This window comes from Patagioenas fasciata, chromosome 23, assembly GCF_037038585.1.
Source record: "Patagioenas fasciata isolate bPatFas1 chromosome 23, bPatFas1.hap1, whole genome shotgun sequence".
Taxonomy (NCBI): Eukaryota; Metazoa; Chordata; class Aves; order Columbiformes; family Columbidae; genus Patagioenas; species Patagioenas fasciata.
The window spans coordinates 7,106,966-7,133,365 of NC_092542.1; the positions used below are offsets into that span (position 1 = coordinate 7,106,966).

General features: G+C 49.7%; 1 protein-coding gene across 7 annotated transcripts in view; it reads left to right on the plus strand.

Moving 5' to 3' along the window:
- The window catches only part of EPHB2 (EPH receptor B2), a 140,225-nt gene extending 125,117 nt beyond the window's left edge, over positions 1-15,108 (plus strand). For all 7 annotated transcript variants that reach the window (XM_065854887.2, XM_065854889.2, XM_065854890.2 and 4 more), the window contains exons 10-16: positions 229-351; positions 776-1,023; positions 2,165-2,380; positions 5,754-5,903; positions 9,719-9,912; positions 10,553-10,708; positions 14,323-15,108. In XM_065854887.2, coding sequence (XP_065710959.1) covers positions 229-351; positions 776-1,023; positions 2,165-2,380; positions 5,754-5,903; positions 9,719-9,912; positions 10,553-10,708; positions 14,323-14,431 — 1,196 coding nt within the window. In that variant the 3' untranslated portion in view covers positions 14,432-15,108. The remainder of the gene's footprint in view (positions 1-228; positions 352-775; positions 1,024-2,164; positions 2,381-5,753; positions 5,904-9,718; positions 9,913-10,552; positions 10,709-14,322) is intronic.
- The last annotated feature ends 11,292 nt before the right edge of the window (positions 15,109-26,400 follow it).

The window sequence follows — 26,400 nt, forward strand, 5'->3', positions numbered from 1 at the left end:
CCACTGCCCAACAATTTCATTAGAATCCAGCTTTAACAGTCCTGTGCAAATGTGGCTCTGCATGTTCTTTCTCAAACTGCTTTGCTGTATATGCTTCATGTCCTTGATTATGCAACTTGCTGAGCTAAAAAAGACGCTCACACAAATAGGTTTCTCGTTTCTTTGATGCCAGCCATGGGTCGTTCCATTTGCATCTGTCTGTCTGACTGTCTCCCTCACTTTATGCAGTGACTCCAGGGATGAAGATTTATATTGATCCATTCACCTATGAAGATCCCAATGAAGCTGTCAGGGAATTTGCAAAAGAAATTGATATCTCTTGTGTCAAAATTGAGCAAGTGATCGGGGCAGGTAGGTGAACTGTGAATGTCTGTCGTGTCCTCAGCAGCACGGTCTCCTTTGTGGTCTCAGGCTTTGATGAGGATTTAGCCTTACATGTACTGGGAAGACTAGTGTCAGTAAGGTCCTACACTTAGGCCCAACCTGGGCTACCAGGAGCAAGGTGGTCCAGTGCTGGAGGAGCAAGTCCAGCCAGTGCTGGAGATGAAGACTTCCCGTGTGCGTATATTGTCCAGTGCTCCTCACCAGTGATGAGTCCACCTGAAGGGGAGTCTTTGGTGTGGGGTGAGGGAGGAAGCACAGAGCAGACGGTGGGTGGTTGGCTCAGGGGTGTGCAGGGTGGGCACGGCTGGAGCCCATCGGAGCGGGGTCCCTGGGGGAGAAAGGCAGAGGTCTGGGAGGCTGACAAGCCCTACCTGTTTCCCTCTGTTCGCAGGGGAGTTTGGTGAGGTGTGCAGTGGGCATCTCAAACTTCCTGGCAAAAGAGAGATCTTTGTGGCCATCAAGACCCTGAAGTCTGGTTACACGGAGAAGCAGAGACGGGACTTCTTGAGTGAAGCCAGCATCATGGGACAGTTCGACCACCCCAACGTCATCCACCTGGAGGGAGTGGTGACCAAGAGTTCACCAGTCATGATCATCACCGAGTTCATGGAGAATGGGTCACTGGACTCCTTCTTGCGGGTATGAGATCCCAGGAGCATGGAATCGTAGAACAGTTTGTGTTGAAGGGACCTTCACAGCTCATCCAGTGTCACCCCTGCCATGAGCAGGGACATCTTCACCAGCTCAGGTTGCTCAGAGCCCCGTCCAGCCTGGCCTGGGATGTCTCCAGGGATGGTTCATCCACCACCTCTCTGGGTACCTGGGCCAGGCTCCCACCACCTTCATTGTAAAAAAATTCTTCCTCATGTCTGGCCCAAATCTCCCCTCCTTTCATTTAAAACCATCACCCCTTGTCCTGTCACAACAGGCCCTGCTGCAAAGTCTGTCCCTATCTTTCTTATCGACCCCTTTAAGCACAGAAAGGCTGCGATAAGGTCTCCCCGGAGCTTCTCTTCTCCAGCTGAACACCCCAGCTCTCTTAGCCTGTCCCCCAGCAGAGCTGTTCCAGCCCCAGATCGTTCCTGTGGCTCCTCTGGCCCCTCTGCAGCCCCAGAGGTCGTGTTGGGCCCGAGCTGGGCCTGGAGAGGAAGGCTCCCAGCCTGACCCCGTGTGACAGGGCCCTTCGCTGCCCAGCGTCCCCGGCCACTGGGGCGGCTGCTGCGCCGTCCAGAGGTCTGTGCCTCAGGAACAGACATGGAGGTGGCACCAAGGCTCTCGTCTGTTATATGTGTCCACTCATACGAGCAAAAGGCTGTGCCTACCTGTCCACATGCCCACAGATGCATTTACAAACCGCTTCTGTGGACGTGGAGGGTCAGTCTGAAGTAGTTTTAGCACAGCAGGACTTCACCTCAAGCTGCTCTGTCTAAATATTTGTAAGTCTGAGTTTGAAGTGGTTAATTCACTATGTTGAAGGGACATAATCTGCTTAATATGAATAGATTGTCCCTTCTGAACCCTCCTGTGCAAGGTGTGGGAGATCTGCCACCCTCGGATGACAGCAGCCACCATAGCAATGCCCATAGGGTGTGCGAAGGCGACTTCCAGCCCCTGTGAGCTCCCCGCTGCCCACCCTCTTGCTTTGGGAGGGAACAGACGTACTCATTGCAGAGCAGTGTCTGATATGCAGCACAGAAGGAGGCCGCTGGCTGTTTGCCTGGCCATGGTGGGCCGTGAATTTGCTCCTCTGATGTGGCCTCTTTCTCTCTGTTCCTCTAAGCAAAACGACGGGCAGTTCACCGTGATCCAGCTGGTGGGCATGTTGCGGGGCATCGCGGCGGGCATGAAATACCTGGCCGACATGAACTACGTGCACCGGGACCTGGCTGCCCGCAACATCCTGGTGAACAGCAACCTGGTCTGCAAAGTGTCTGACTTCGGCCTCTCCCGCTTTTTGGAGGATGACACCTCCGATCCCACCTACACCAGTGCACTGGTAAAGCTGCTCTCTGGAGGGGGAGGGAGGGCGGTGAAGGACGAGTCACGGAGAGAGATGGGGACATTCCCTGTTGACCTGAGGAGCACTTTATCCAAGTGTCAGCACTGGAAATAAAGTACCAGATGGGAAAGACCAATGAAATGAACCACAGAAGATTTTCTCTTGCAAGGTCTTGTCCAGTGACTGTTGATGGGCCCCATAGTCACTCCTGCATATAACCAAGCCTCTTCCAAACATGTCCCTGATAAAGCCAGAGTTGGGATGATGTATTATTCCCATCCAGCATGTCTCCTCTGAGATGCTGTCCTGACAGATTTGTTGCTGGAGCAGTAAGTCTGGGGTTTTTATCCGATTGTGCTGCCCAGTTGTCGGGAGGCCATGATCCTTTTCATGTCATGTCACAGGCCCAGGAACAGCAGACTGAAGTGTGGGGACTGTGCTGGGAGAAGCCCTGCAGTACTAGATCTGAAACATCCAGAGAGTATTCCCGAATTAGAGAAACTTTCCCAGAAATGGCTTTGTGATCACCTAACAGCCTCCCAGGAACACCGTGGTTAGCAGTGACACAAGTGCCACTGGGGATTCGTGGCCTGTCTCAGGCTGCAGAATGTGCACTGGGACCAAAGGCTAATTTGAAGACTTTGTTGTTCAGGGAGATTGCAGCCAGGAGTTCTCATAAATACCATTGCTTGTGAAGGGGTACAGCATCGCTCTGCAGTGATGCTACAGGATCAGTGCCTACCTACAACGTCTATGACAGAACTTCTTGGAAAAAAGTATTGGCAGAACTGGGGCGCGATCTGTTGGAAGAACAGGCAGAAAGGGACCTGGGGGTGCTAACTGACAGGAAGCTCAACATGAGCCAACAGTGTGCCCAGGTGGCCAAGAAGGCCAATGGTGTCCTGTCCTGTATCCAAACCAGCGTGGTCAGCAGGACAAGGGCAGTGATCCTGCCCCTGTGCTCTGCATTGGGGAGGCCACACCTGGAGTGTTGTGTTCAGTTCTGGGCCCCTCAGCTCAGGAAAGAGATTGAAGTGCTGGAGCGGGTCCAGAGAAGAGCAACAAGACTGGGGAAGGGACTTGAACACAAGCCCTATGGGGAGAGGCTGAGGGAGCTGGGCTTGTTCAGTCTGGAGCAGAGGAGGCTTAGAGCTGAGCTCAGCACTCTCTGAACGACCTGAAGGGCAGTTCTAGCCAGGGGGGATTGGGCTCTTCTCCCAGGCACTCAGCAATAGGACAAGGGGGCATGGGCTTCAACTCTGCCAGGGGAAATTGAGGCTGGAGATTCGAAAGCAATTCTGTGCAGAGAGAGTGGTCAGCATTGGAATGGCTGCCCAGGGAGGTGCTGGACTCACCGGCCCTGGAGGTGTTTAAACTGAGATTGGACATGGCACTTAGTGCCATGATCTGGTCAATGCACTGGAGTTGGACCAAGGCTTGGACTGGATGATCTCTGAGGGCTTTTCCAACCCAGTCCATTCTGTGATTCTGTGAAATAATCCTTCCCAGATCTTTCCAAGTGGCCACAATGAGGTGTCTGGCATAGCTTTTAGTGAACTGTAACAGTAGGCTAATACCCAACAAACACCTAAAAGTGTGCACTTCTATCTCATCTGAACTTGTGTAACTTCAGACAACAACCATTCGATCATACACAGTCATCCTATGACTTTTAGAAACACTGGCAACGTTTGTTTTTGACAAGGTGATCCTTACATCCAATTAACTTTCCCTTTGTTAAGCTAAATACATGGGAGCTGCTGGTGTTTACTGCTGTTTCCTGTTCTTGTGCCTGTAGCTTTCCTCTCTGTCATCTCTCATTTATTCTTCTTGATCTGCAGGTACAGCAGCAGGACATATATTATCTATAACCACAGAATATGCCCACCCACGATAGCAGAGTGCCAGAAGTAATGTTATCTTTCCCTTCAAAATTCATCATCCTCAAACGTCCCAAGATGCATGAGGGTTTATTATAATTAACTAATAATTATTATTCCCACAAGGAAATCCCAGGTATATCCAGTCTGTGATTTCTACTGTAGGACTTCTTTTTTAGTCATTTTTTAAGTCCACTGCTTGTCAGGAGCTCTGTGAAGAGTGTGCCTGATGGAGGTAACATCATGTTTGGTATAGAATGCTTGGTCCTCCGTCTCTTGTGGAAAACGAAGTTTTTCTTCCGAGGTTTGTGGCAGTGAGAAGATTAATGAACATTATGTTTGGTCACTGAATAACTACCACATCTTATTGAAGGTCTCCTAGGACTTAATGGAACTCAGACCCTGTACAGGCTAGAATAATGAAAAAAGATAATGTTCCTTAATCTTCTCACAGCCACAAAACCCAGACAATTTTGCATATTTTCCAGCACAGGGGAAGATTTTCCCTTCAGAAGGTCCCTTGAGTTGTGAACGGCTCAAGTCCAAAGGCCCCAGTGGAAATTCGGGAGGCTGCAAGGGCTGGAGCAGAACGACGTGTCCCTGTGGCCCCGTGGTGTGCACGTCACTCGCGCTTTGGTGCATTGTTCCCTGTGGGAGTGGAGAGTCCTGATGTCTCCAGAGCTGCTGGGTCATGGAGACCCCAGTGCCCACTCAGTCCATCCCATTTCCCCCAGTGACCAACTCCTGCCTCCAGAAATGGACAGGATCAAAAACTGCTGGATCACATATGTATCAACAGACTGACACATGATGAATTCTGCTTGATAGGATGATATATCACTGCCTTCGAAGAGCCTAGAGATGTAGAAAGCTGAAGAGACTGGTGTTCTAATTCCTTGTATTCTGCTCTGGAGGTAGCTAGGTGACAGCAAAAGGGTGGAGGGAGATTCAGAGGGGATTAGTTTGGATTTTTCTGTGTTCATAGCCATTAATTTTTCTGCAGAAGACCCTACCAGCACAATGGGCATTTTGTCATGCTGAAGATTGCGAGGGCAGTAGGCAGGTGAGAGGAGCTGGGCTTGGTTAATATGATGAAGAGATGAGGGAACATCTGCAAGTGACCTGCGGTACTTGAAGGGCAGTTACAAAGAAGACAGAGCCAAACTCGGCAGTGGTACCAATGATATAACGAGAGGCAACAGAAAAAATCATGGCTTGGGGGGTTCAAGGTGAATAACAGGAAAATCCTCTTCCCCAGGAGGGTTGTGCAGCCCTGGGAAAGGTCACCAGATTGGGGGAATCATCCTCCTTGAGGGTTTCCCACACTTGACTAGACAAACCACAGCCACCCTGATCTAACGACAGGGATATTCCTGCGGTCCTTCCCTGCTAGGATTTTATCAGCGCATTGGAGGCAGATGTTTTGGGCACTCATCTTGGTCAGTTCCTCTTGCTCTTTCAGTTACCATCCCCTTTGTGTTTCCCTGCAGGGTGGGAAGATCCCGATACGGTGGACAGCACCTGAGGCAATTCAGTACCGAAAATTCACATCAGCCAGCGATGTGTGGAGCTATGGAATAGTCATGTGGGAGGTGATGTCGTATGGCGAGCGACCTTACTGGGATATGACCAATCAAGATGTGAGTTGTTAAGAAAAAAAGAGCAGAAACACTGAAATTGGGAGCATTGCAAGGGCAAAGCATGACTACAGCCAGACCCATGTGGCATGTGGCATGTCCAGAGCCTTCTCTGTCATGGGAGATGTGTCCAAGGTCAACCTCTTTGGAAGAAGTAATGGGGATAACTTTGGCTTTTGTTCTGGTCGCATTTTGTTGCTGTGGCAGGGGTTGGGGACTGTCCAACACCCGCTGCAGTAGGACAGGGTTAATGTGAGCACCCTCAGGGATGGTAGACAGATGTCCATGTGGAGAGGGAGCAGGTGGGTGGGAAGTGAAATGCTGCCACTGACCCGGGAGCTCCTGGAGCAGCAGGCAGCTCTTCATCTGCAGGAGACCACAGGTTTGGTGAAGGTCTGGTACGGAGTCACAGGATGGTTTGGGTTGGAAGGGCCCTTTAGAGCCCATCTAGTCCAACCCTCTGCCATGGTCAAGGACATCTTCCACTAGATGGTCATTAAATCTCCCATGGCAAACTCGGACTGTGATGTATAAGAAGCCGAGCAACTTACAGCTAGAAACCAAAACCACAAGGTATTTCAGAACATGCTTAATTTTAAATATAATACTTCGTGTCTCTAATTCAGGTGGAACTATTACTTTCAGTCCTTGTTCCCTGAGACCCAGGCAGTTTCTCTGAGCCCTTCCCTCCATCTGAGGATGACCTGTGGCTGCAGTCTCCTTTCACCACAGCAGTGCCATTCTCCTTGCTGCTCTTGACCTGATACCTGGGTGACCAAAGCCCATCTGTCCAGCGGCAATGAGCACCATGCAGAGTGCTACACCTGCACCTGTGTGTCCAGAAGACTCCTTTGGTGTAGGGCTCCTTCTTCATGCAGTCTTTGCCTTTTGAACCCTCTGGATCTAACACCAAGGTCCTGGGTAGACTTTTTGTGTGCAGAAGGCCTGTCCTCCCACCCTGCTGCAAGCATCTGTCTTGCAAACCTGCATGTTGCAGCGTCTGCCTGGCTTCCAGCTTGTTTCAGAGCTGTCCTGGGTGGTCCGTTGGAAGCCCTCAGACTGACACCTTCATCTCCATCATCCTGTGGGGCCCACAAAAAGCCCTGCCTTACAGGGAGAGAGCGAGAGCCAAGAGAGTCCTGCAACTCCTCCTGCCCCAATGGAAAATCAGACCTTTATCAAGTCAATATAACTCCGTTCATGCCATGCCAGGTTTTTCCAGAGTGGGACAATTTCTTCCCTCGTGCCCGGTGTGGAATTTGTTCAAGTGAGTCCTCAATGCCCGGAGCACACAGATGATATCTTAGCATCCTTGGCTGTTCATGGCCTTGCCACAGCCCCTAGCTTACCAGAAGAGTCTTTGCATCAATTGTTTGAGCCTAAAGGGAAGAGGTTAGGGGCATGTCCTTCTTGGAGAGGACAATTTCCTTCCTGTTAAGGCTTCATTATCACCTGCAGTTTCAAGCATTTCCTGCAGGCAGGTGTCACCACCCTTGTCCCTGCCTTGGCATCGCTCTGTACGCACAGTCCCTTGTCCTCCTCTCCCAGACCTCTTCCCTCAATGGTTTCTCCTGCCGCAACCCCTGCGCTGCCGCAGCACCGGTTCATCTGGCAGGGACGGCAGAGCCCCGTCTGCTGCGTGGTGCCTGTCCCCAGCCTCTTCTTCCCCCTCTTCTGCCGCAGGACATTGCACCCCGGGAGCTGTCACTACTTAATTACAGCTGATCTCCCTGTGATTGAGAACATGGTATTAATATTCGCTGCAGATTAGCCTCCTGACCCTGGGGTGTGAGCGCCTGGGGAGGCTGCGGGGAGAGGAGACGGATCGTGCAGCCTGTGCCCCCTCGCGGGATGTGTCTGCTGGTAGCGAGCGGGCAGCTTGTCGGGAAACGGTTTCATCCATGCTGTAGACAAGCTCTTGATGCTTGTGATGACCCTCCCCAGCCCTGCTCGCCCCCTGCTTCCCCTCCCTTCTGTCCCAGATAGATCTGCCATCCAGAGGGCTGGGAGAGGGGACAGGTCTCCTCTTGGGAGAGTCCCTGAAGGGGCACCAAGAGCTGCACAAAGCACAGCAGCGATGCCCCAGCTCAGACCTTCCCAGGGCCAGTGGGCTCCGTCATGTCCAGCTGGGGGCAGAGGGGAGGGAGGGCTCAGACATCCTGCAGCACCAGTGCCAGCCCTGTCTGTCTGGGATCAGCCTGCCCAGCACCTTGGCCGTGCGCACCGGTGTCTGCAGCACCTCCCAATCCGTTCTCTCCCTGAAGCCACAGTCCATCCTGAACCCTGCCAGATGCCCACCTCACACCCTGGATTGCTCGTCATGGATCTGCCACCTACCCTCCCTTGGAGCAGCAGCCTGCTACCACCACCGCACCCCAGTGTCACCTTTCCTCCAACCTTCCCTGCTGTTCTCCCAGTCCCAACTGCAGTAATGTCAATTTTGTCTATGCAACCTTCCTGCTCAACGATATATTCACCATGCTGCTGTATGGGCATGGCTAGTCCTTCTCCAGGAGGGTGATACAGCCCTGGGGTAGCCCAGCAGGCAGATTTCTGTCCTTGGAAGTATGCAGGACACGATGAGAACAGCCAGAGACACTGAGGTCCTTCCTCTGGACCACTGAGGGAGGGTTCTATCAACCTCCCTCACGTTTTTTATCATCTCTGTGAAGAGCTGGTCATTTCAAAATGCTGCCCCTGATTTACTGCAGTTCTGGTTTTTATTCTCAGTTATGTTTTTGTTGCCATGCACAAGCCTGTTTCTAGTGTCCAAGGCTTCTTCTGCTCACCCCTCAGTGCCTGTGCTGTGAATATGACCAGAGGATGTGTAAGGAGAAGCCTGTCAGTGCCTGTGTTGGAGGAACATATGTCCCTGTAGGAAGCTGTGCAGTTCCATCCCCCTTGATTGCCCAGGAAAGGATGGAGGGCTACAGGTGCAGAGTGACAGGGAGACTGAGTTCCCCTTGAAGAAGATCCTCTAGCCCTTGTGCATGTGCTGTTTGCACTGAACACTGCAAGGTCAGGCATTTTCCCACGTCATGTGGTGCAGTAAGGAGAGACCAAACAGTCAGCAGCCAGAGCCTTCCTGCATTGGCCCACAGAGCTGCAGCGGGACTTGGGCAAGCTGTACCAAGTTCTCCTGTGCCTGGCTCTTCTGACCAAGGTATTGGTCCTCCCCACTGTGAATTTAGTTTGCATGTACACAGGACTGTGGGCAGAGCCAGCTCTTACTGCTGGCTCAGCACACCCAGCCCTGTTCCCTGACATGGCACTGTCACCTGGAAGGGCTGGGTTGTTGGCAGGAGTAGAAAGCACAACTGGAGGAAGGAAAGCACAGGGGGAGGTTCCCCCATCTGTAACTCATGAGCAGACCCATCACTGGATGGGGATGTTCTCCTCCCTGTGAGTGCTGGGTTGGGCTGTGTACCTGTCTGAAAACATGAACCCTTCTCTCTGACTGGCCCTTCTCATGCCTGGAGCTGCAGGCTCACACATCCTTGTCAAGGTAGCAGGGATGGTCTCTTTTCCCAGGTCAGGAGACTGATGGGCACAGCTCATCACAAGCAGTCAGCGAGGCTGCATGTCGGCTGAGCATCGCCTTAGAGGACAACATGGCATGCAGAGGGCTGGAAGCTACGGAGTCATGTTTTGCTGCAAGAATAGGCGGCTGAGATGGTGGGCAGCAGTAAGTGCGGGCACAGCGGCGTCTTTGTGGAATGGCTGGCCATGCCAGCCGCTCTCAGGATCCAAGAACAGGAACATTATGAGTTAAACAGCTTTCATTGCCGCCGTATTGTTCTCTTTTTCTCCTCTTGCAGGTAATAAATGCTATTGAGCAGGACTATCGGCTGCCACCACCTATGGATTGTCCAAATGCCCTTCACCAACTAATGCTTGACTGTTGGCAGAAGGATCGAAACCACAGACCCAAATTTGGGCAAATTGTCAACACCTTAGATAAAATGATCCGAAATCCTAACAGCCTGAAAGCCATGGCACCTCTCTCCTCTGGGTATGTACCTCTGTCTTCCTCTTGTCCTTTGGTTTCCATTTGCAGTTCTGCTGTCCTTTGTGTCCTGATGGGCATCCTCTAGGATAGCTATTTTAGAGGCAGCTTGGCCTGCATTGTTTGGTCCTTTATATGAAGGCCAATAAAAGATGTAAAGGTCACTGTGATCTCTCTTCTTGAACAGGTTAGGTCTGGTATATGCGGACAGCTCATTGAGTTGGGCAGTGTCCTGTGCACAGGTAGAGCAGCATCTTGGTTTCATGTACACAACTGGATGGATGTCGTCGTTTGGTAGTTGGCATTATGATGTTTCCCTGGACTGGATGGGGATACACCAGCTTGTGGGAAGCACATTATGAGGATGCACTTTCTCCCCTTGTGCAGCCAGGATTTTAGAGCTGCATCCTATCACCTTTGATGTGTCCTACCTCTCCTGTACAAACTGACCCAGAAGGACTTCTCTGATGCTCTACACAGTCATTCCCTCAGTTGAACAGAGTGCTTTCTGGGTGGTACTTCTTAATATGGTGTGGTGCAGGCACTGTGAATGGTGCTGGTCCGGGTCCCTGAAGCTGATGGAGGGTGCAGAAATATGTGCGCTTGCTGCTGTCTGTTCTGCTCATTGCCCATTTCTGTGTTTCAGGATGAACCTCCCCCTTCTTGACCGCACAATCCCGGATTACACCAGCTTCAACACTGTGGATGAATGGCTGGATGCCATCAAGATGAGCCAGTACAAGGAGAGCTTTGCCAGTGCTGGCTTCACCACCTTTGACGTAGTGTCTCAGATGACTGTAGAGTAAGTTCCCAGGCTTCTAGTCCCAAAGCACAAGAAGTCTCAGTAGTTTAGCAACAGTTGGTTGTTATTGAATTAGTTTTCATTTTCACGTGATGTAGTTTTACTTTTACAGAATGTGTTGCTTGGTGGACTCACTTCCAGTCTGTTCAGCCTCTGCAGAGCTCTCAGTTCTGCAGGCTCTGTCTCGTCTCCAGACTCTGCCTCTGTCTGTCGTTCCATAGCTGCAGAATTCATTTCCACACTATCATGCTGCGTGTCCCCACTGTGAAAACCAAAACCCCCATACGGGTCTCCAGAACCCGAGCATGGAACAAAAGGAGATTTCAGGCCAGCATCAGGCAATTCTCCATCCACTCGAGAGCGCTTTCAGACTCTGCAGTCCCTTGGATGTCTGGCTTGTTGGTGATGGAGACAAGCAGACTGCAAACAAATTTGTGTCTGAGAAAGGCCTCTGAAAGCCCAGATGGTTTCAAGTTTGTTCTGAATTGTCCTGCACCCGCTAAAAACGGCCCTCAGTGACAGAACCTTAGCAAGTTCTTCAGAGAAAGCAGGCAGCTGAAATCCATTCGTGGGGTTTTTCTAAATCCCTTGGGACTGGCTGGGCTTTGATGCCTCGGTGAAAAGCTTGTGGTTGGTTGCAGTTAGCTTTAGAAACCCTGCCTAAGAAAGCACCAAGCATTGAAGCCATCTGTAAGTGCTACAGCATCTCTGTGCCTGGTAACCAGGAGGATCCTTGGATTTGGTGCTTAATTCCAGACTTTAAATCTACCAATGAATCAGAATCCGTTCACGCAAACAGCCAAACTGACCTTTTCTGACTTTTTGTTCTTATTTGCTGCCAGGAAAATCACACGGTGATTCTGACTGAGTGTATCTGTGGTACAACCCCGAGGCCCTGGGGGTGGTTCTGGCACACTGTGGGCTGTGTTCGTACAGCAGGAGGAGTGTCCATGAAATCTGAAGGACAGGGAAAAATAACTTTGACCAATCTGGGACATCACACCCGCACCACAGCCCAGCCCTGCCTGGGTTGTGTCATATATAACAGCAAACAGTCCAGCTCATGATGTCTGTTTTTTCACAGACATGCTCAGTGCCCCTTAAATGCCACTGCTCCCTGTCCATTACCAGGTCCCACACAATATGCCCTGTGTTCCTCCCCAGGTGCCTTCATCACAATCACAAGGGTGTCCTCAGCTCCTGTCCACACCAGTTTTGACAAACCTCCTTTTCACCTTTCTCACCCGCTTGACTGATTATAATAATAGAGAGAATGACTCTCCAAGTTCTTTTTCCTTTGGAAGTCTTAGAACAGTTTGGGTTGAAGGGACCGTCCCAGCTCCCCAGTTCCCCCCCTGCCATGAGCAGGGACATCTTCACCAGCTCAGGTTGCTCAGAGCCCCGTCCAGCCTGGCCTGGGATGTCTCCAGGGATGGTTCATCCACCACCTCTCTGGGTACCTGGGCCAGGCTCGCACCACCCTCAGGGACAACAATTTCTTCCTCATGTCTGGCCTGAATCTCCCTCCTTTAGTTTAAAACCATCACCCCTTGTCCTGTCACAAAAAGACTAAAAAGTCTGTCCCCATCTTTCTTATGGGCCCCTTTTAAGTATGAAAAGGCCGCACTAAGGTCTCCCCGAAGCTTCTCTTCTCCAGCTGAACACCCCAGCTCTCTCAGCCTGTCCCCAGCAGAGCTGTTCCAGCCTCGGATCATTCCTGGGGCTCCTCTGGCCCCTCTGCAGCAGCTCCATGTGTGTCCTGTGCTGAGGACCCAGAGCTGGACCAGCACTGCAGGGGGGGCTCACCAAAGCGGAGCAGAGGGGCAGGATCCCCCAAACCTGCTGCCCACGGAGCTGGTGGCACAGCCCAGGGCACCCCTGGCTTCTGGGCTATGAGAGCACATGGCCGGGTTGTCTCCAGGCTCTCATCCCCAGAACCCCCAAGTCCTTCTCCGCAAGGCTGCTCTCCACCCCTCCATCCCTCCATCCCCAGCCTGGATTGATACACCACCTTCTAATGTTTACTGGTCTTTGCAGAAGCAGATAATCATGTAAATGGAGCTGAACTGCCATGAGACAGTTTTCTTCAAATTTTCATAGCCAGCAAAGTGTAAATGTTTACTTAATACTGCTTCAGTTCACCGAATCCACGTGTTGTCAGCACTGACCTACTTGAAAGGTTTCTCACTGGTTTGTCTGCAGGCTGGGGCACCCGGGCTGCCAAAGGATCTGCGTCCAGGGCAGGCAGCTTAGGAAGCACAGGGCTCTGCAGAGCCACAGACTTATTCTGGTTTACAGACATGAGTGAAGACTTCAGGCTTTGTTCCCAATCAGAACAAAAGCAAAAGTCCAAGTGCCAAACTCATCCAGGGGGGTAAGTTCCCTGGCTCAGCACAGCTGGCTGCGGCAGAGGAGGGAATGGAAGCCCTGCAGCAAGAAAGCAGCCACTGCGAGGGGCCCCATCCTGGTGCCGGAGCTGCGTGGTGTGTTAGCGCATTTCCAGTTGCTTTGCTGAGCACGAGTCTGGGCAGCAGCAATGCTGTGGCTTGGATTCCCGGATCTCAGAGGACGCTGGCGTGCAGCTGTTCAGGGTGGTCTCCAGTCAGTTGCCTATGGCACACCCCATGACCAGCTTCCCTTCTTTGTGCTCCTTTTGTGTGAACAAAGAGACAAGCTCTAAAGCAAATGTACTGGCTCATGTGCCTGTCGTGCTAGAGGGGTTTTTCCCACCTTTCCTTCGATCTCCTTTTCACCCTTCTTCGCCCATTGACTTTCACTCTAAAACAAAAGAGGGCTTTGCCGTGCTTCCTCTTGTAAGTCTGCTCCTGACACTCAAGGAAGGAGAAAAGGCAACTGAAAATCCTCATGAATTCCACCCATTCCCTGATAGAAGAATTCATGACTGAGGTTTATCCACCAAGAGGGAGGCGAGTAGCAGACTCAGCTGGAGTGATCAGAGATAGGAACAATGCAGAGTCACAGTCATGCTCTTGGCATGACCTTTACTTTTCCCTAATACCTATAAAAAATAGAAGCAGTGTGAAAAATAGATCGCTGTAATTTAGCAAAGAGGATAACTAGCAAAAGTTTATCGCTTCATGGCATCACCAGATCAAAGTAGAAGCAGCAAGAACAGCCATCATCTTCACTGAGGGAGTGAGATTCACACTGCCGAGGGTGTAGCACATGCTGTTCCTGGGTCTCCAGGGGTGAAAAAAATGGGTTACTGTGTCACAAAATGAGAAAGAGGATCCAAACATGTAAAGAAAAAACCCCGAAGCGATACAAGGCTGGAAAACCTAAAGCAAATCCCCATACAAGCAGTGAGCAGAGCCTGTGGTATTTGGTTTCACACTCTCGATTGAGGCTTCCAGCGCTCTGGGGACATTGCAGGTAGGTAGCAAATGAAAAGATGAGGAGGATAAGCCAGGAAGAGTCAAAGAGGAAGACAGAGGTTTCACTGGGTTTGCATGCGTTTGTTTATGGAATAAATCTGTGGAGACTTCTGCTCCCCACACAGCGCGCTGCAGCGGGACGGTCGCACACGGGCTTGTTCTGCTGTGAGAAAATGCCTCCTGGTATTTATGTGGTGTTTGTTTCTTTTCCTCCCAAAGGGACATTCTGCGAGTTGGGGTCACTTTAGCAGGACACCAGAAGAAAATTCTGAACAGTATCCAGGTGATGAGAGCACAGATGAACCAAATTCAGTCTGTGGAGGTTTGATAGCTACGTGTCCTCCTGCTCCTCTTCCTTGAGGCCCTGCTCCCCTCTGCCCCTGTGTGTCTGAGCTCCAGTTCCTGAGTGTTCTGCATGGACCAGAGACAGGCAGCTGCTCTGAGGATCACGGCAACAGGAAGAAACGCCCTGTCATCCGAAACGAGACGTTGCCAAGAGCTTCTAGAATTTAAGCAATGGAAAAAGGGAACAAAAAAAGACAGCTATTTTGAAACAAACAAACAAACAAAAAACTCTATGAAATATTTTTAAATAATAATAAAGCAATTACGTTCTTGAAAAAGGCTCCAAGACCAATGGGAGTCTCCAAAGGGAGAGGAAAGAGCAGCTTCATCCGTTTCCTCTTGCACAAGGCTGCTGCAGCCGGGCCCGTTCGCCTCTGGAGCAACGAGACTTTTTCAAGAAGATGAATGCAGAGAAAGGCCACGAGAAGCACCTCTCCTCCTCCCACGGGGGTGGCTCTGGGGCCGTGCTGCCGCCAGCAGCCCCTCCTGAGAACCTGGGTTAGCAAATCGAAGGGGAGAGAGAGCTGAAGCTCTTTGGTGCTGTGGAACCAAGTGCATCTCAGAAATCGATGGACTTCTTCAAAAGATGAAGACTTTTTTTTAAAAAAAACAAAAACAAATACAAATAAACTGAGACTAGAAGAGGCTGTTTCCAACAAATGAGAAGGAATCTGTAATGCTTTGGGGGGTGGGGATGGGGAAAACCAATCCTTTTTACATCTCTTATTTTCTCTTGTCATGGAACAGTTTTGTGAGAGAGTTTCCTAAGGGTCCGTCCATCTGCCCTCCAGTGGCATCATTGTCTCACACATATCATATGCACAAGACTTTTAGTGATGCCCTCACTAGATGCCAATGATCTTTTCCCGGAAGGCTTCCCAAGTACAGTATGTAGTAGTTTTTGATTACGGTTGTCATTGTTGGGAGATTTGTCCTTTTATCTTGTTTTGTTAAGACCAGTTTGTGAGTTTGGGGTTGGAAATTTTTGGTTGGTTGGGTTTTTTTTTTTTAATGAAAAAGAAATTACATCTCCAAGCATCATATCATTCAAGGACTTAAAACCCTTCCCTGCGGAAGGAAAAATTGCAGCTTATTGACAATATGCCAGGAGAAAAATGTTTTTATATGCACATTTCCTCCCGTTTGCGTGTTTGTTGTTTTGCGGTTTGTCGTGGCCTGGCAGAGGTTTCTGACCGTTGGGTTGCAGGTGCTTGCCAAGATGAAATGACCGCCCGCTCAGTTCAGGGTCGCTGGTGCGGGGGCGAGCGGCATCACGGGGGGTTTGGGGTGGGGGGTGGGTGGTTTGTATTGAGGAGGGAAAGATGAGGTGATGAGCTGTGGGAGGGAGCAGTGACTCCACAGCTGGGTGTCGGAGCCTTTTGGAAGCGTCTGGCTGCTTAGGGAGGTCTCAGGTTGGTGCCCGTGCCACAGGGAGGCAGTTGAGCCCAGGCCTCCAAGAGGAGCTGGTGGTGTTTGGAGTCCGATCGGGTGAGCTGCCAGGGTGAGGATGGTTCGCCACGGTCACCGAACTGTGCAGATGGGCTCTGGGGCCTTTGGGCACCCACTTCCTTCGTTAGACGATGTGCCGGGGGCTCTGAAATGGCTTCAGTCTCGGTCACCGCGAGGAGACCCTGCAACAGCAAAGGCAAAAAACTCTGATCTGGTAGGTCAGGTTCCAGAGCCAAAATTCTGTGGTTGAAACCGAATGGTCAATCAGTGGATTTACAAATAATGGAAATAAATACTCCAGTTGCTGTCCAGGTCTTTGGTATGTGTAAATGCCAACAGCCAAGTGCAGGGGGGCTACAAGTGAGAACTGGACTTATTCTCCCTGTTCAGTTCCACCTCATATCTGTTCAAACCTGCCTACGACCACCCCTCTCTGGCCACGTGTGGCACATTTCCACACATCTCCTGGCCATGGCCAGCATAACTCGTGTTTACAGGCCCTTGTCTGCCACTACCATGTCATTCCTACGGTTCTCCACTGGTTTTCAGCAGCATGGGGTGTTAAAGGCATGTTCAATGGGAGCTGCTTTGCTGTTTTCTCCAGGAGCTGAATCCAAAAGGAAGCGTGTCTGCTGTGGACGAAACTCCCAAGCTGTTTAGACCTCTGTGGCCAGACTTCATCTCCCTAGACTGCTTGTAAATATGGGGCCATTTATAAAAGATGTAGTGTTTTCTGCTTCCAGACCAGATCCTACAATGAAGCACTCCTGAGCGGCAGCAAGTGAGTTACTGCTCTGCTCAGCTCCTGCAGTGTCCCAGTATTTGGTGCACAGCTCACCTGGAGGAGTGTTTCCTCCAGCCCTGATTCACCTGAAATCTCTAGTGCAGGATTATATTTGCATTTGTATGTAGCATTTCGTGTTCTCGCATCCAAAAGTGCATCTCTAGTCACGCGAACATCAGTAGCAGGTGTGTGCTGGGTGCACAGGGACATATTCTGCGCTCGGTGTCCACAGTCCGTCCGCTCTGACAGCAGTGCCATTGCTCTGCGTCTCTTTCAGGTGGCAGAATGTGATGTAGAGAGAGGGGTGAGAGGACTATAGGCATGTTGTATGCAGGTGGTGTCTGGACATAACCAACTCTGTCCTGTATCCGGTCTGTTTTAGCCTGTGTGTCTATAGCCAAGGGATGCTTTTAATATCCTTACGTCTAAATCACTGCTCCTGGTCGGGAAATGGACTCAAGTTTTAAAAGAGCAGCATGCAAAGATCGGTGGTGTCAACTAAACCGCACAAAGTGCTTGCAGAGGACACGGAGAAACAAGCGGTTTCTCTGCACCCTGTCCTGCAGGGGCGCGGAGCAGCAGCGGGAGCTGCTCACACGGGGCGGCCCCGTCTCGCGTTGTAGCTGCTGTGTTTTAACAAGGAACGGTTGTCGGTCTTCCCCAAAACGTGTCTGAAGCTGTTTGGGGGCGCTCCATGGTGCTGTGCCAGGCTGTCTCGCCACAGCCAACCGGCCACTTTATGCACAAGGAGCTTTGCGAGGAGAGCTGTCTGTCTATAAAACTCACCAGCAAATTCCTGTGGGGCGGCCATGTGGAAGGAGCACGTGGTGCCCTTCAGTTGTCCTTCCCACACAATTCTTGACTGTTCTCTGCCGTCCCTCGCATTCCAGCAGACACTAAGGAGGACAATGGCCAGTCGTTATTAGACAGGGCTTGGAAGGGCACTTCAGGTCTTCTTCACTTGGAGACGTTTTGTCTTACTGCACTGAATCTCCTAGCTAACTACCATTATACACATCTACCTATCAGACCCAGCGCACTGTGAAGGACGGGACCATCCCAGCTCGGTGCCGCCGCTCGCCGGAGCCGCAGCTGCTGTCTGCAGGACAGAGAAAGCACATCCTCGTCTCTTCTTCTGACCAAAAATCACATGGTGTTGGTACCAAGAGTAACACATTCCCATCTGTTTGTACCAGGCGTCACTGTGACATCTGCCTGTATCTGACTGTGTAGCACTAACGGAGAACCGGACCTTAAATAGAAATGATTAAAAGACTGCAATTTTCCGCATCCCTCAAGCTCTCCTGGGAGCAGAGGAACCAAGTTCCTGTAGAGTACTTTGGTTGTAGATGCCTCTGGAGCTGCTCCGGTGGAGGGCAGAGTCACTTTCTTAAAGTGACTTTAACTTATTTATTTCGTGAGTATCAAATGTACTGCTATGACACAGGAGTCTAATGGCAAAATTCAACTTCATGGAGAGAACACGTAACAGGGGGAGAGGGCACTTGCTAACATTGACGCTGTGAAATACTGTTGTGCATGTGCATGTGTGCATGTGTGAATACTTAACAAAAACCGCGACGATGAGATTCTCAGGCAGCTTGTTGCAATTTTCACATTTCCCCTCCATCTTCCAAGCGTCCTCCCTGCCTGCCCTCTCCTGTTCCCTGCTGCCATCTGCTGCTGAGGGTCAGCGCGTCCGGTGCGGGCAGTGGAGCTGAGCGGGCGCTGGGCTGAAAACACTGAGCCATTTGGCCAGTGAGCAGTTCAAGTCATGCAGACAATCCTGGGGCAGAGCAGGCAAAGTACATGTGGATAATAAAAAGCTAAAGAGTCTCCATGCTAATCTATTTAGTGGGTTAGTGGGTCATTTTCAGCTGTTGCCACCAGCTCTTTATTTGGATTTAATAGCACAGGGGTGTGCAAGAAGAAAGGAGAAATCCAACTTGTGAGGTACGGCACTGCCTTGAGGAATCAATCACTGCCCTTGAGGAATCACTTGCCCTCGCCACCTGTGGGGACATAGAAACAGGGCACTGTGACCTGCACCCCCCTCCCCAAATTATCTTCCTCCCTCCCCAGTAAAATCTCAGAACTACCTTCCATAAACATAATGGAGATTCGTGGGTTTCAGCAGCTGAGGAGCTGCTTGCTACAGTCTGATTTCTCCTCTCCATAGCATCCTCAGTGCCAAGCAGTAGTTTTCATTGGCAGTAATCCACGCTTGGAGCTTCCATGTGGTCCAGGTGAATGTGACTGTCACAGGGTTATGTAGTATTAATTTACTATTATAATTCAAATGTAGAGTTTTATCCCACAGCTCCCTACCAGTCATTATATAGCAGAGTCATCTTCTTAGCATCACTGAACCAGTACACACCTCTGTTAGCAAGAAGAGAACCGTGTGTAGGGAAGTGTATAAAATGGTACCCATGCGGGGCTGGGGAGGGAGCAGTGCGACATCTTCGTGCAGCCCTGGCTTGGAAGGTCTGCTGGAAGGGTCTGTTGAGCAGGTTCTGCTCCTCCACTGGCTGCTCAAGCACCATCCAGTGCACAGGTGCCTCCTGGTCTGGCGCATCATGAGCTAAGGAGGATGGTTTGTCAGTATCAGGTGCTGGCTGTGCTAATAATGCTTTTCCCACACCCCTTGAAGTTGTTTTTTGAGTTGGTGTTAGAGGAAAGGTTCCTCCGCAGTCGTCGTCACGCAGTCTGCTGATAAGCAGTGGCCTGTAGGGAAAAACCTCTTGGTGGGTTTGAGCAGTTGAGGAGACTTCTTGTTGCATTTTCCAGGCTGATTTGTATAAACCTGGAATCAGGGCTTGAACCCCACTGCATCATTAACAGTTGTATCCTCTGATAATGTAATAAAACTGTGGTTGCCTTGGGTGTTTAAATCCAAAGTGTCTGGAAGTATCACTGTTGTCTGGTTTGTTTTAGCAGAGTCTATTTTGTAATGTATTTCATCTTCCCTTCTGTACGCCTGTCTTAAGGTTCATTTAATGTAGGTCTTTTCCATCTTCAAAAAATTCACATACTTACAAGTTCTTCACATATAGGATTCAGCTTTTCCCCCTTAAAAGGTGTATGAACCGCTAATGTCGTACCAACTTCATTTTTATATTCTGCTGACTATTATCCAATGCCATAAAGGCATCCTAAAAGTATCTTCTTTGCTGTGTTCTCCTCCTTTTATACTGCAATCTCTGTGTGAGCTGGCGTTTGACATGCTTTCATCTCTGGGACCAATACTCCTTTATATCAATTAAGCCAAAGGACACGTCCTCATTGTTGCATGATCTGAGCTGTAACTGCTTGCAGTCAACAGAGCCACATTCTGTCCTGCAGCTCTAGTCTGTGGCCTGAGCACTGGTCCTGTCTACTCATAGCATGGGTTCCACCATGTTCACAACTCACACAGTTCTGCCACTGGCTGTCTTACAAGCAATTCCCACAAAATAATTATCTTCTGTATGTTTTGTTTCATCTTGTCATTGCTGAGAGCTGCTTGAGTCCTACTATGCAGAATATATGTGGGTTTTTTTATCTTCAGTCTCATTTTGGCCTTGTCTTTGGTCTTCTCCAGGTTGACTTTGCTTCTTATAACTATTGAGCCCTTCCCAAAGACCAGACACAACTTTGGTCTGTGTTTGCTTCCATACGTGTTGCAATATTCCATACTTCTCCTGGAGCGCTCCCTGCACTGTGCCAATATTTCCTGGAGTTCACCTTATTACTCTCCCTCTGTTATTCCTGCCAATCCACCTACAAATGTTACTTGCAGAAATTTGGGTCTGTAAGCAAGAAGTCCTCTCTCCCCGTGAATCTTTCTCTTAATCTGCATTCTCAGCTGTCTTACAATTGATTCGGCATTTTCTCTCCCCCCTTTTCTGTGATTCTGTAAGACGTTTCTCTGCAGTCCTGTGCTCGCAGCAGTGCGGCCGCAGCCCCGCTTCTGCAGCACCAGGGGTCACAGACGTGCTCGCTGTGCCACAGACCAGCAGATGCTCATAGTGCCCCTTATTGCCGTTCCTGCAGACAAGGCACAAGAATTGACCTCGGGTGCCTCTTTTTTTTCAGGAAATACATTTTGCCTTTGTGAAAAAAGAACAACAAATGCTTGGTTGATTCTTTTCCACTTCTTTCATTCCAGTAAATTTCAGGAATTTTTCAGTTGCCTCAACTGTTCTTCTACCTCTAAGGTCGGTCGTCAGCTCCTGCACAGGTGCCATTCTGTATCCTTTGATGATTCCTACTAAGTCTAGGAGGAAAGGATTAAACTTTGTCAAGTCTTTTATAGCCAAACAGCTGTGTTAGCAAAAACTAATGGAAGGAGTTCAAGGAGTGTAGGGGGAAACACATCGTCCTAACCTCAGGTTTAAGCTGGCAGTCCCTTTCCCCTGAGCTGCCTTTCCTCTCACGTCCACCCCACTGACTCCAGTTTGTGGGGACTGAGCTGGTTCGGGAGCCTGGGAGATGAAGGTTGACAGAAGCACCAGAGGCCAGCTGAGCATTGTGGGCACCAGACTGAGACAGAAGATGTGGCAAATCCGCACCCTTGCTTGGCCTTTACTGGTGGACAATAAATGTGAAGTGTCTGACTGGTAACAAATACGAGCACTCAGTGGCCTTCACAGGAGAATGTTGTAAAGAGCCAGCAAACCTCTGATGTGTGGCTTCTCGAATACCAGCAATATTTTGTTCTCAACTCAAAAAGGATACACAGAAACTAAGAAATATACAGATACGGGCCTCAGGATCAGCCAGAAGTCTTTGGGAGGTGAAAAAGATAAACATTTTCTTGGTCTGGCAGAGTTAAACCATGATGATATAACATTTCATGCCATTGAATCAGGAAAGATGTGAGTAAGGTGAATAAGCTGTAGTCACTATTTCACAATAAAAGCACTAAGACAGGTGAATCAGAATATTCTTTGGCACAAAGCACAATCATTGAAGGACAGAACTAATTGCTGGAGGACATTGATACCATGCGCTTGATGGATTCAAAAGATGACTGGACGGATTTGTGAAAGAATAACCTCCTCAACACAAAAATACCTCTTCCAGTTTTTCTGGGTAATGGACATCTGGGGGCACGGGGTGTATAACAGCATTCCTACAACACCTCTTTTTATACCATCACATTCTTGCGACTGGCACATTTTAAATCTCTTAAAAGCCCAAACATCGAGCATCATTGATTTTCCACTCTTCACTCTTTCTGGTGAAGGATTTCTGTGTGGAGCCAGAGGGCTCCCCGTGTCAGGAAAACACCTGCATCCTCCCCCAGTTCCTGTGTAGCACAAGGCGTCCCTGGGGCTCAGCACCGCGCTGTGTCAGCAGCGCCTCAAACCGCCATAATGGCACAAAAATTGAGATTATCTTGGTGATCCATCATGCTCGGGCTGTGGACGCTGTCTATGGAAGCATACTTGCCTCAGACCTTTTGCATTTCGGAGAACCTGATGCACAGAGGGGGCTGCTGGGGCAAGGAGGGGTCCCTTCCCTTCTTTCCTTCGTGACGGTTTGGTTTCTGACAGTGAGACTGTTGCCACTGCATGGGGGGGTTCCTCAGCCTGCGTGAGCGGTCACTGCTGGTTGCTTGGGTATCTGACCACGAATCCGAATGGACCCATGAGAGCTGCCTCAAGGGTTAAAATGCAGAAAAGGAGCCTGGAAAAAGCTTCTAAAATGGGCAAAGAGGTGTTGGTGCGAAGGAGTGATTTAGGGCTGGGTGCGTGCGGTGAAATCCCAGAGGCACCCAGAGCAGACACGGAGCATTGAGGCTCCAGGACAAGATACAGACCGGTATTAAATGCAAGGTTTGGTTGTGAGTGCTGGCCCAGCTCTGAAGCCGAGTTTGGGGTTTTTGACCTGGAGACAACTTGGATCCAGCTGAAAAAACCCTTCTGCTGCTTAGGCTGCCTTCGTAGCATACATGAAAAGCTATTTGACCCGGGCAGTGATTTATTGATTTATTTCCCTCTGCAGAACAGGCCGGGACGTGGGAGGAGGGCCTGTCTGGAGCAGGAGCGGTCCCTGGTTGTATAGCCCTGCAGACCCTTGTAAACTGTAGGAGACCAGGGCAGGGACACAATGTTTGGTGCACTTGTACTTCTTGCTTGGCCCCTTCTGGGCTCTGATCTCCAGTGGGGACTGGAAGGGAGACAACCAGGGTGTTTCTAGCTGATGGCTTTATATGGTCTCTGATGGGTCTTTTTTCTCTGAAGATCCCACCTGCTTTGTTTATGATCCCAGGAGCACTGGGGTCAGGTGAGAACCACAGCCCTCGTGTGAGGAAACCAAGCTGTAGGGCTATGGCTTTCATGCTGGCCAGCCCAGCTTCTACTGACCGCTGCGTCTGTTCCCACCGTACCTGAGCACTTCACAGTCTGTAAAACACGTGTCCTAGGGGTGAGCCAAGGCTTTCAACCAGGCTGAGGTACAGACAGATAAAGACTGACAGCCACAAAGAACTCAGGGTGCAATTCTTGTTTAAACAGCTGAGTTCAAATTGCAGGAGATCCCAAAATACTGTGGTATTCTGGAGTAAGAACTTGCTCAGGGTCACGCAGTCAGGTTGTAGTTAGGTCCCTCAGGCCAGTAGAAGCACTGAGCATCTTGCGTCCAAGCTCCAGAGCTTTCTCCCATGTGTTCAACAGAGGAAGGAAGGGAGACATCCCCGCTCACCCTTCCCAGGATCAGCTGTGTGCAGAGTGTACGAGTCTGGTCCCTCCTGTCCCACCAAACAGTGAGAAGATCTCGGCAGGGAAAATCCAGGGGTGGAAGGAAAGACTCCCTGGTGGGTGAGGAAGTTGGAAAAACTCAACACGAGCTTGGGCTCTCAGACAACTGCGGTTCGTGGGTGCCCTGACATGAGCCCCTTCTGCAAGGAGAGCAATCACTGGTGCACACATGCCCAGGGTGCCAGGCCGTGGCCCTTCTCCTAGGTCATCCAGATTCTCCTGTTGAGGTCCTGGTATGGCTTCTGTCCTCTTCATAACGGCTTTCCTGAGCCAAGACCACAAATTACAGCACACCCGGTGCCATCCTGCTGGAGCTGATGGGGGAGAAACCAGGGACTGGGGTTTGCATCTGTTCCTTCCCTTGTGGATCCAAGCACAGGGGGGCTTCTGTTGGATGCCCTCCACCGGTGACTTCTGTATCCACTTTTCAGACTTTGACCCCTGCACCCTTTTCTTTTTGTTGCTCGCCCTCCATCATCAGCCGTCTGTTCTCTGCATTGTTTCATTGCCTTCTGTCCCTTCCTCAGTACGGGAGGGCTGGATGATTTGTTGAGGTTTGGGCCATCACCAAGGATTCCCTTCCTCGGAGCTGGCTCAGCATGTTTCTGCAAATTGTCTGTTTTTAGCTACCTTTCTTCCCATGAAAAAATCCTCCCTCTGCCTATCTGTCTTCCTCCCTTTCCTTGTTTGAAACATCAGGCACCTCACATCTCAGATCTTCCTGGATAAAGAAGTAGAAAATTGTATGAAAGTGGGGGAGGTTTGTCAGGATCCTTGGTCAATGTTCCCATGGAATAGTTCAGGGAAAAGGGTCCAACCTTGCCTCTTACCCACAGGTAAATTGTCACACCCATCAGTCTGAGGACACACTTTCTACTCCCAGGTCTGCTTTGGAAAGGCTTTGCCATCCTTGTGTCGCTCCTTGCCGTGCTGTCTCTTTTGGATGGGCTGTGAAGTCAATGTACCCAGGGTGTGCTTTGAGGCCCCATTTTAAGATGTTTGGCAGTGTTCAAGTGGTTGAAGCCAGAGCCAAGCAGCAGCGGTTCCTGCTGGAGAAATAAGCCTACTGTTTCAAAGTGCTGTCTCAAGTAAAACCGTGATGCCCACTCACTTAGCCAAGCTTTGGTCCCAGAGGTGGTGGGGTTCAGGACACAGATGAGTTGAAACTAGGAGCAAAAAGACCTCCATTCAGGGGGAACGGGGCACAGATGGTCAAACTGCCCTCTGCAGCCCCAGATGCCGTGTATCAATGGACTTCGGAGGAACTGAAGAGCCAACATAGCTGAACATTTTGGAAGAGTCCTTGCAGGGAAGACATTTTCCTAGCTCAGAGACTAAAGCCCAGGTCAGCAACGCAAGGGAGGAAGCAAGAAGGTTCTGGAGGGGAGAAAACCTTACGCTGCAGTCTGAGAGGTGACATGGGGAGGTGGCAGTGATGCAGCGGAGAAGAAGATGGTTGAGAACTGTGGCAAAAAATCCATTTCGCTGTCAGGGTGTTGCATTTCTGCGGTTTGCTCATACGTCTCCTCCAACATGACAAGGTGTAAAGCTGTCAGAAATTCACTGAAAGAGTCATGGGTCATAGGGAAGGTTTGTAAGGTGAGGAGGTTTTGCTGGGCTCTGACCTCCTAGTCATGGCTTTGGAAGGGGCTGATGGTATTAGGATGGAGAAACGATGTGTATCCTCCAGCTGGCCAAAGACAAGTACGCCTAGTCAATGCTACATCTTGTCACCCTAACACTACTCCAAGGAGACATCAGCTGGGCTCCAGGGGCATCCTCCGTTCTGGTTTCCTACTCATGGTCGTCCAGTATGTTGGCCATGGCCCTGTGGACAATGTAACACTTTTCATGACAGTATTTGTATTTTTTTAATTGTGAATGGGGAGATAGTGTGCAGGTCCTTGTTACACAGGGATGTGTCTTCCATTCAGACCAGGGCTCCCCCTGGCTTTGTCAGATGTCTTTCAATGTTACTGAGAAAAATAAAGAAATAAATCAGATGTATTTATAAAGGAAACAGAAACCCGCTGCTCCAATGCCTTTGTAGGAGTATTTTTAACAAAACATTTTTTCAAAATAAATGTGAATTGTAAAGTTTGAAGCATTTGCTTGTGGTTTTCTTTTCTAGATGCTTTGTCCAACTTCTGCCTTCCCGATGATCCTGCTTGGGTATAAATATTGTGGTAGGTGAACACGAGGGATATTGATCTCTTAGACAGAGGAAAACATACCCAGACCTTGCTTAGTGCCTGGGAAATGAATTCAAGATAAACAGATATCACTGTTACCCTGCTTAAGCCATTTAGTCTGAATAATTAATTGACAAATGTAGCCATTTGCTCCACTTGTAAATTACCCAGAAGAACATTTTGTTTGTCATGAACTTGTTCTTTAGTTAAAAAGATGCTACAAATTTATATGTGTACATGTTTGAGTACTAGAACTTCAATATTATGACTTTGGTGGTGGTTTTGCTTGGTCTTCATAATTAGTGGAGCAAGAAGGGATATCTTAGTCCTATAACATGTCAGTTGCTCAATGCGTTGACAAACAATTGCAAGCAGGAGGAGGACACTTAAGGCAATTTGGTGTCTAAACAACCACCTCCCAGCTTGAAGCCCATGTTGGAAGTAAATATTTGCTGTTTTCATGAGAATTCTGCTCCCTTGACAACCCTGCATGTAAAAAAAGGAAAATCACATATGTAAATGATCATTGCAAATCAGTGAAAAGATCAAGTTCTGTGGAAATTAACTCAATGCTTTTATTTTAATTATTATTCACAAATTCTTCTCTGCAGCAATCTTTCAACCCTGAAGTCAGGCACACTGAAAGAACTAGGTGTAGTTTAGATGATTGATACAAATAATATAGCAAATAGACTGTATAGACCCATTAGCTGTCATAATGTAACATTCAGCTGCAATAAAGAGTTTGACTCATAATAAGAACATCAATAATTTAGCTCAT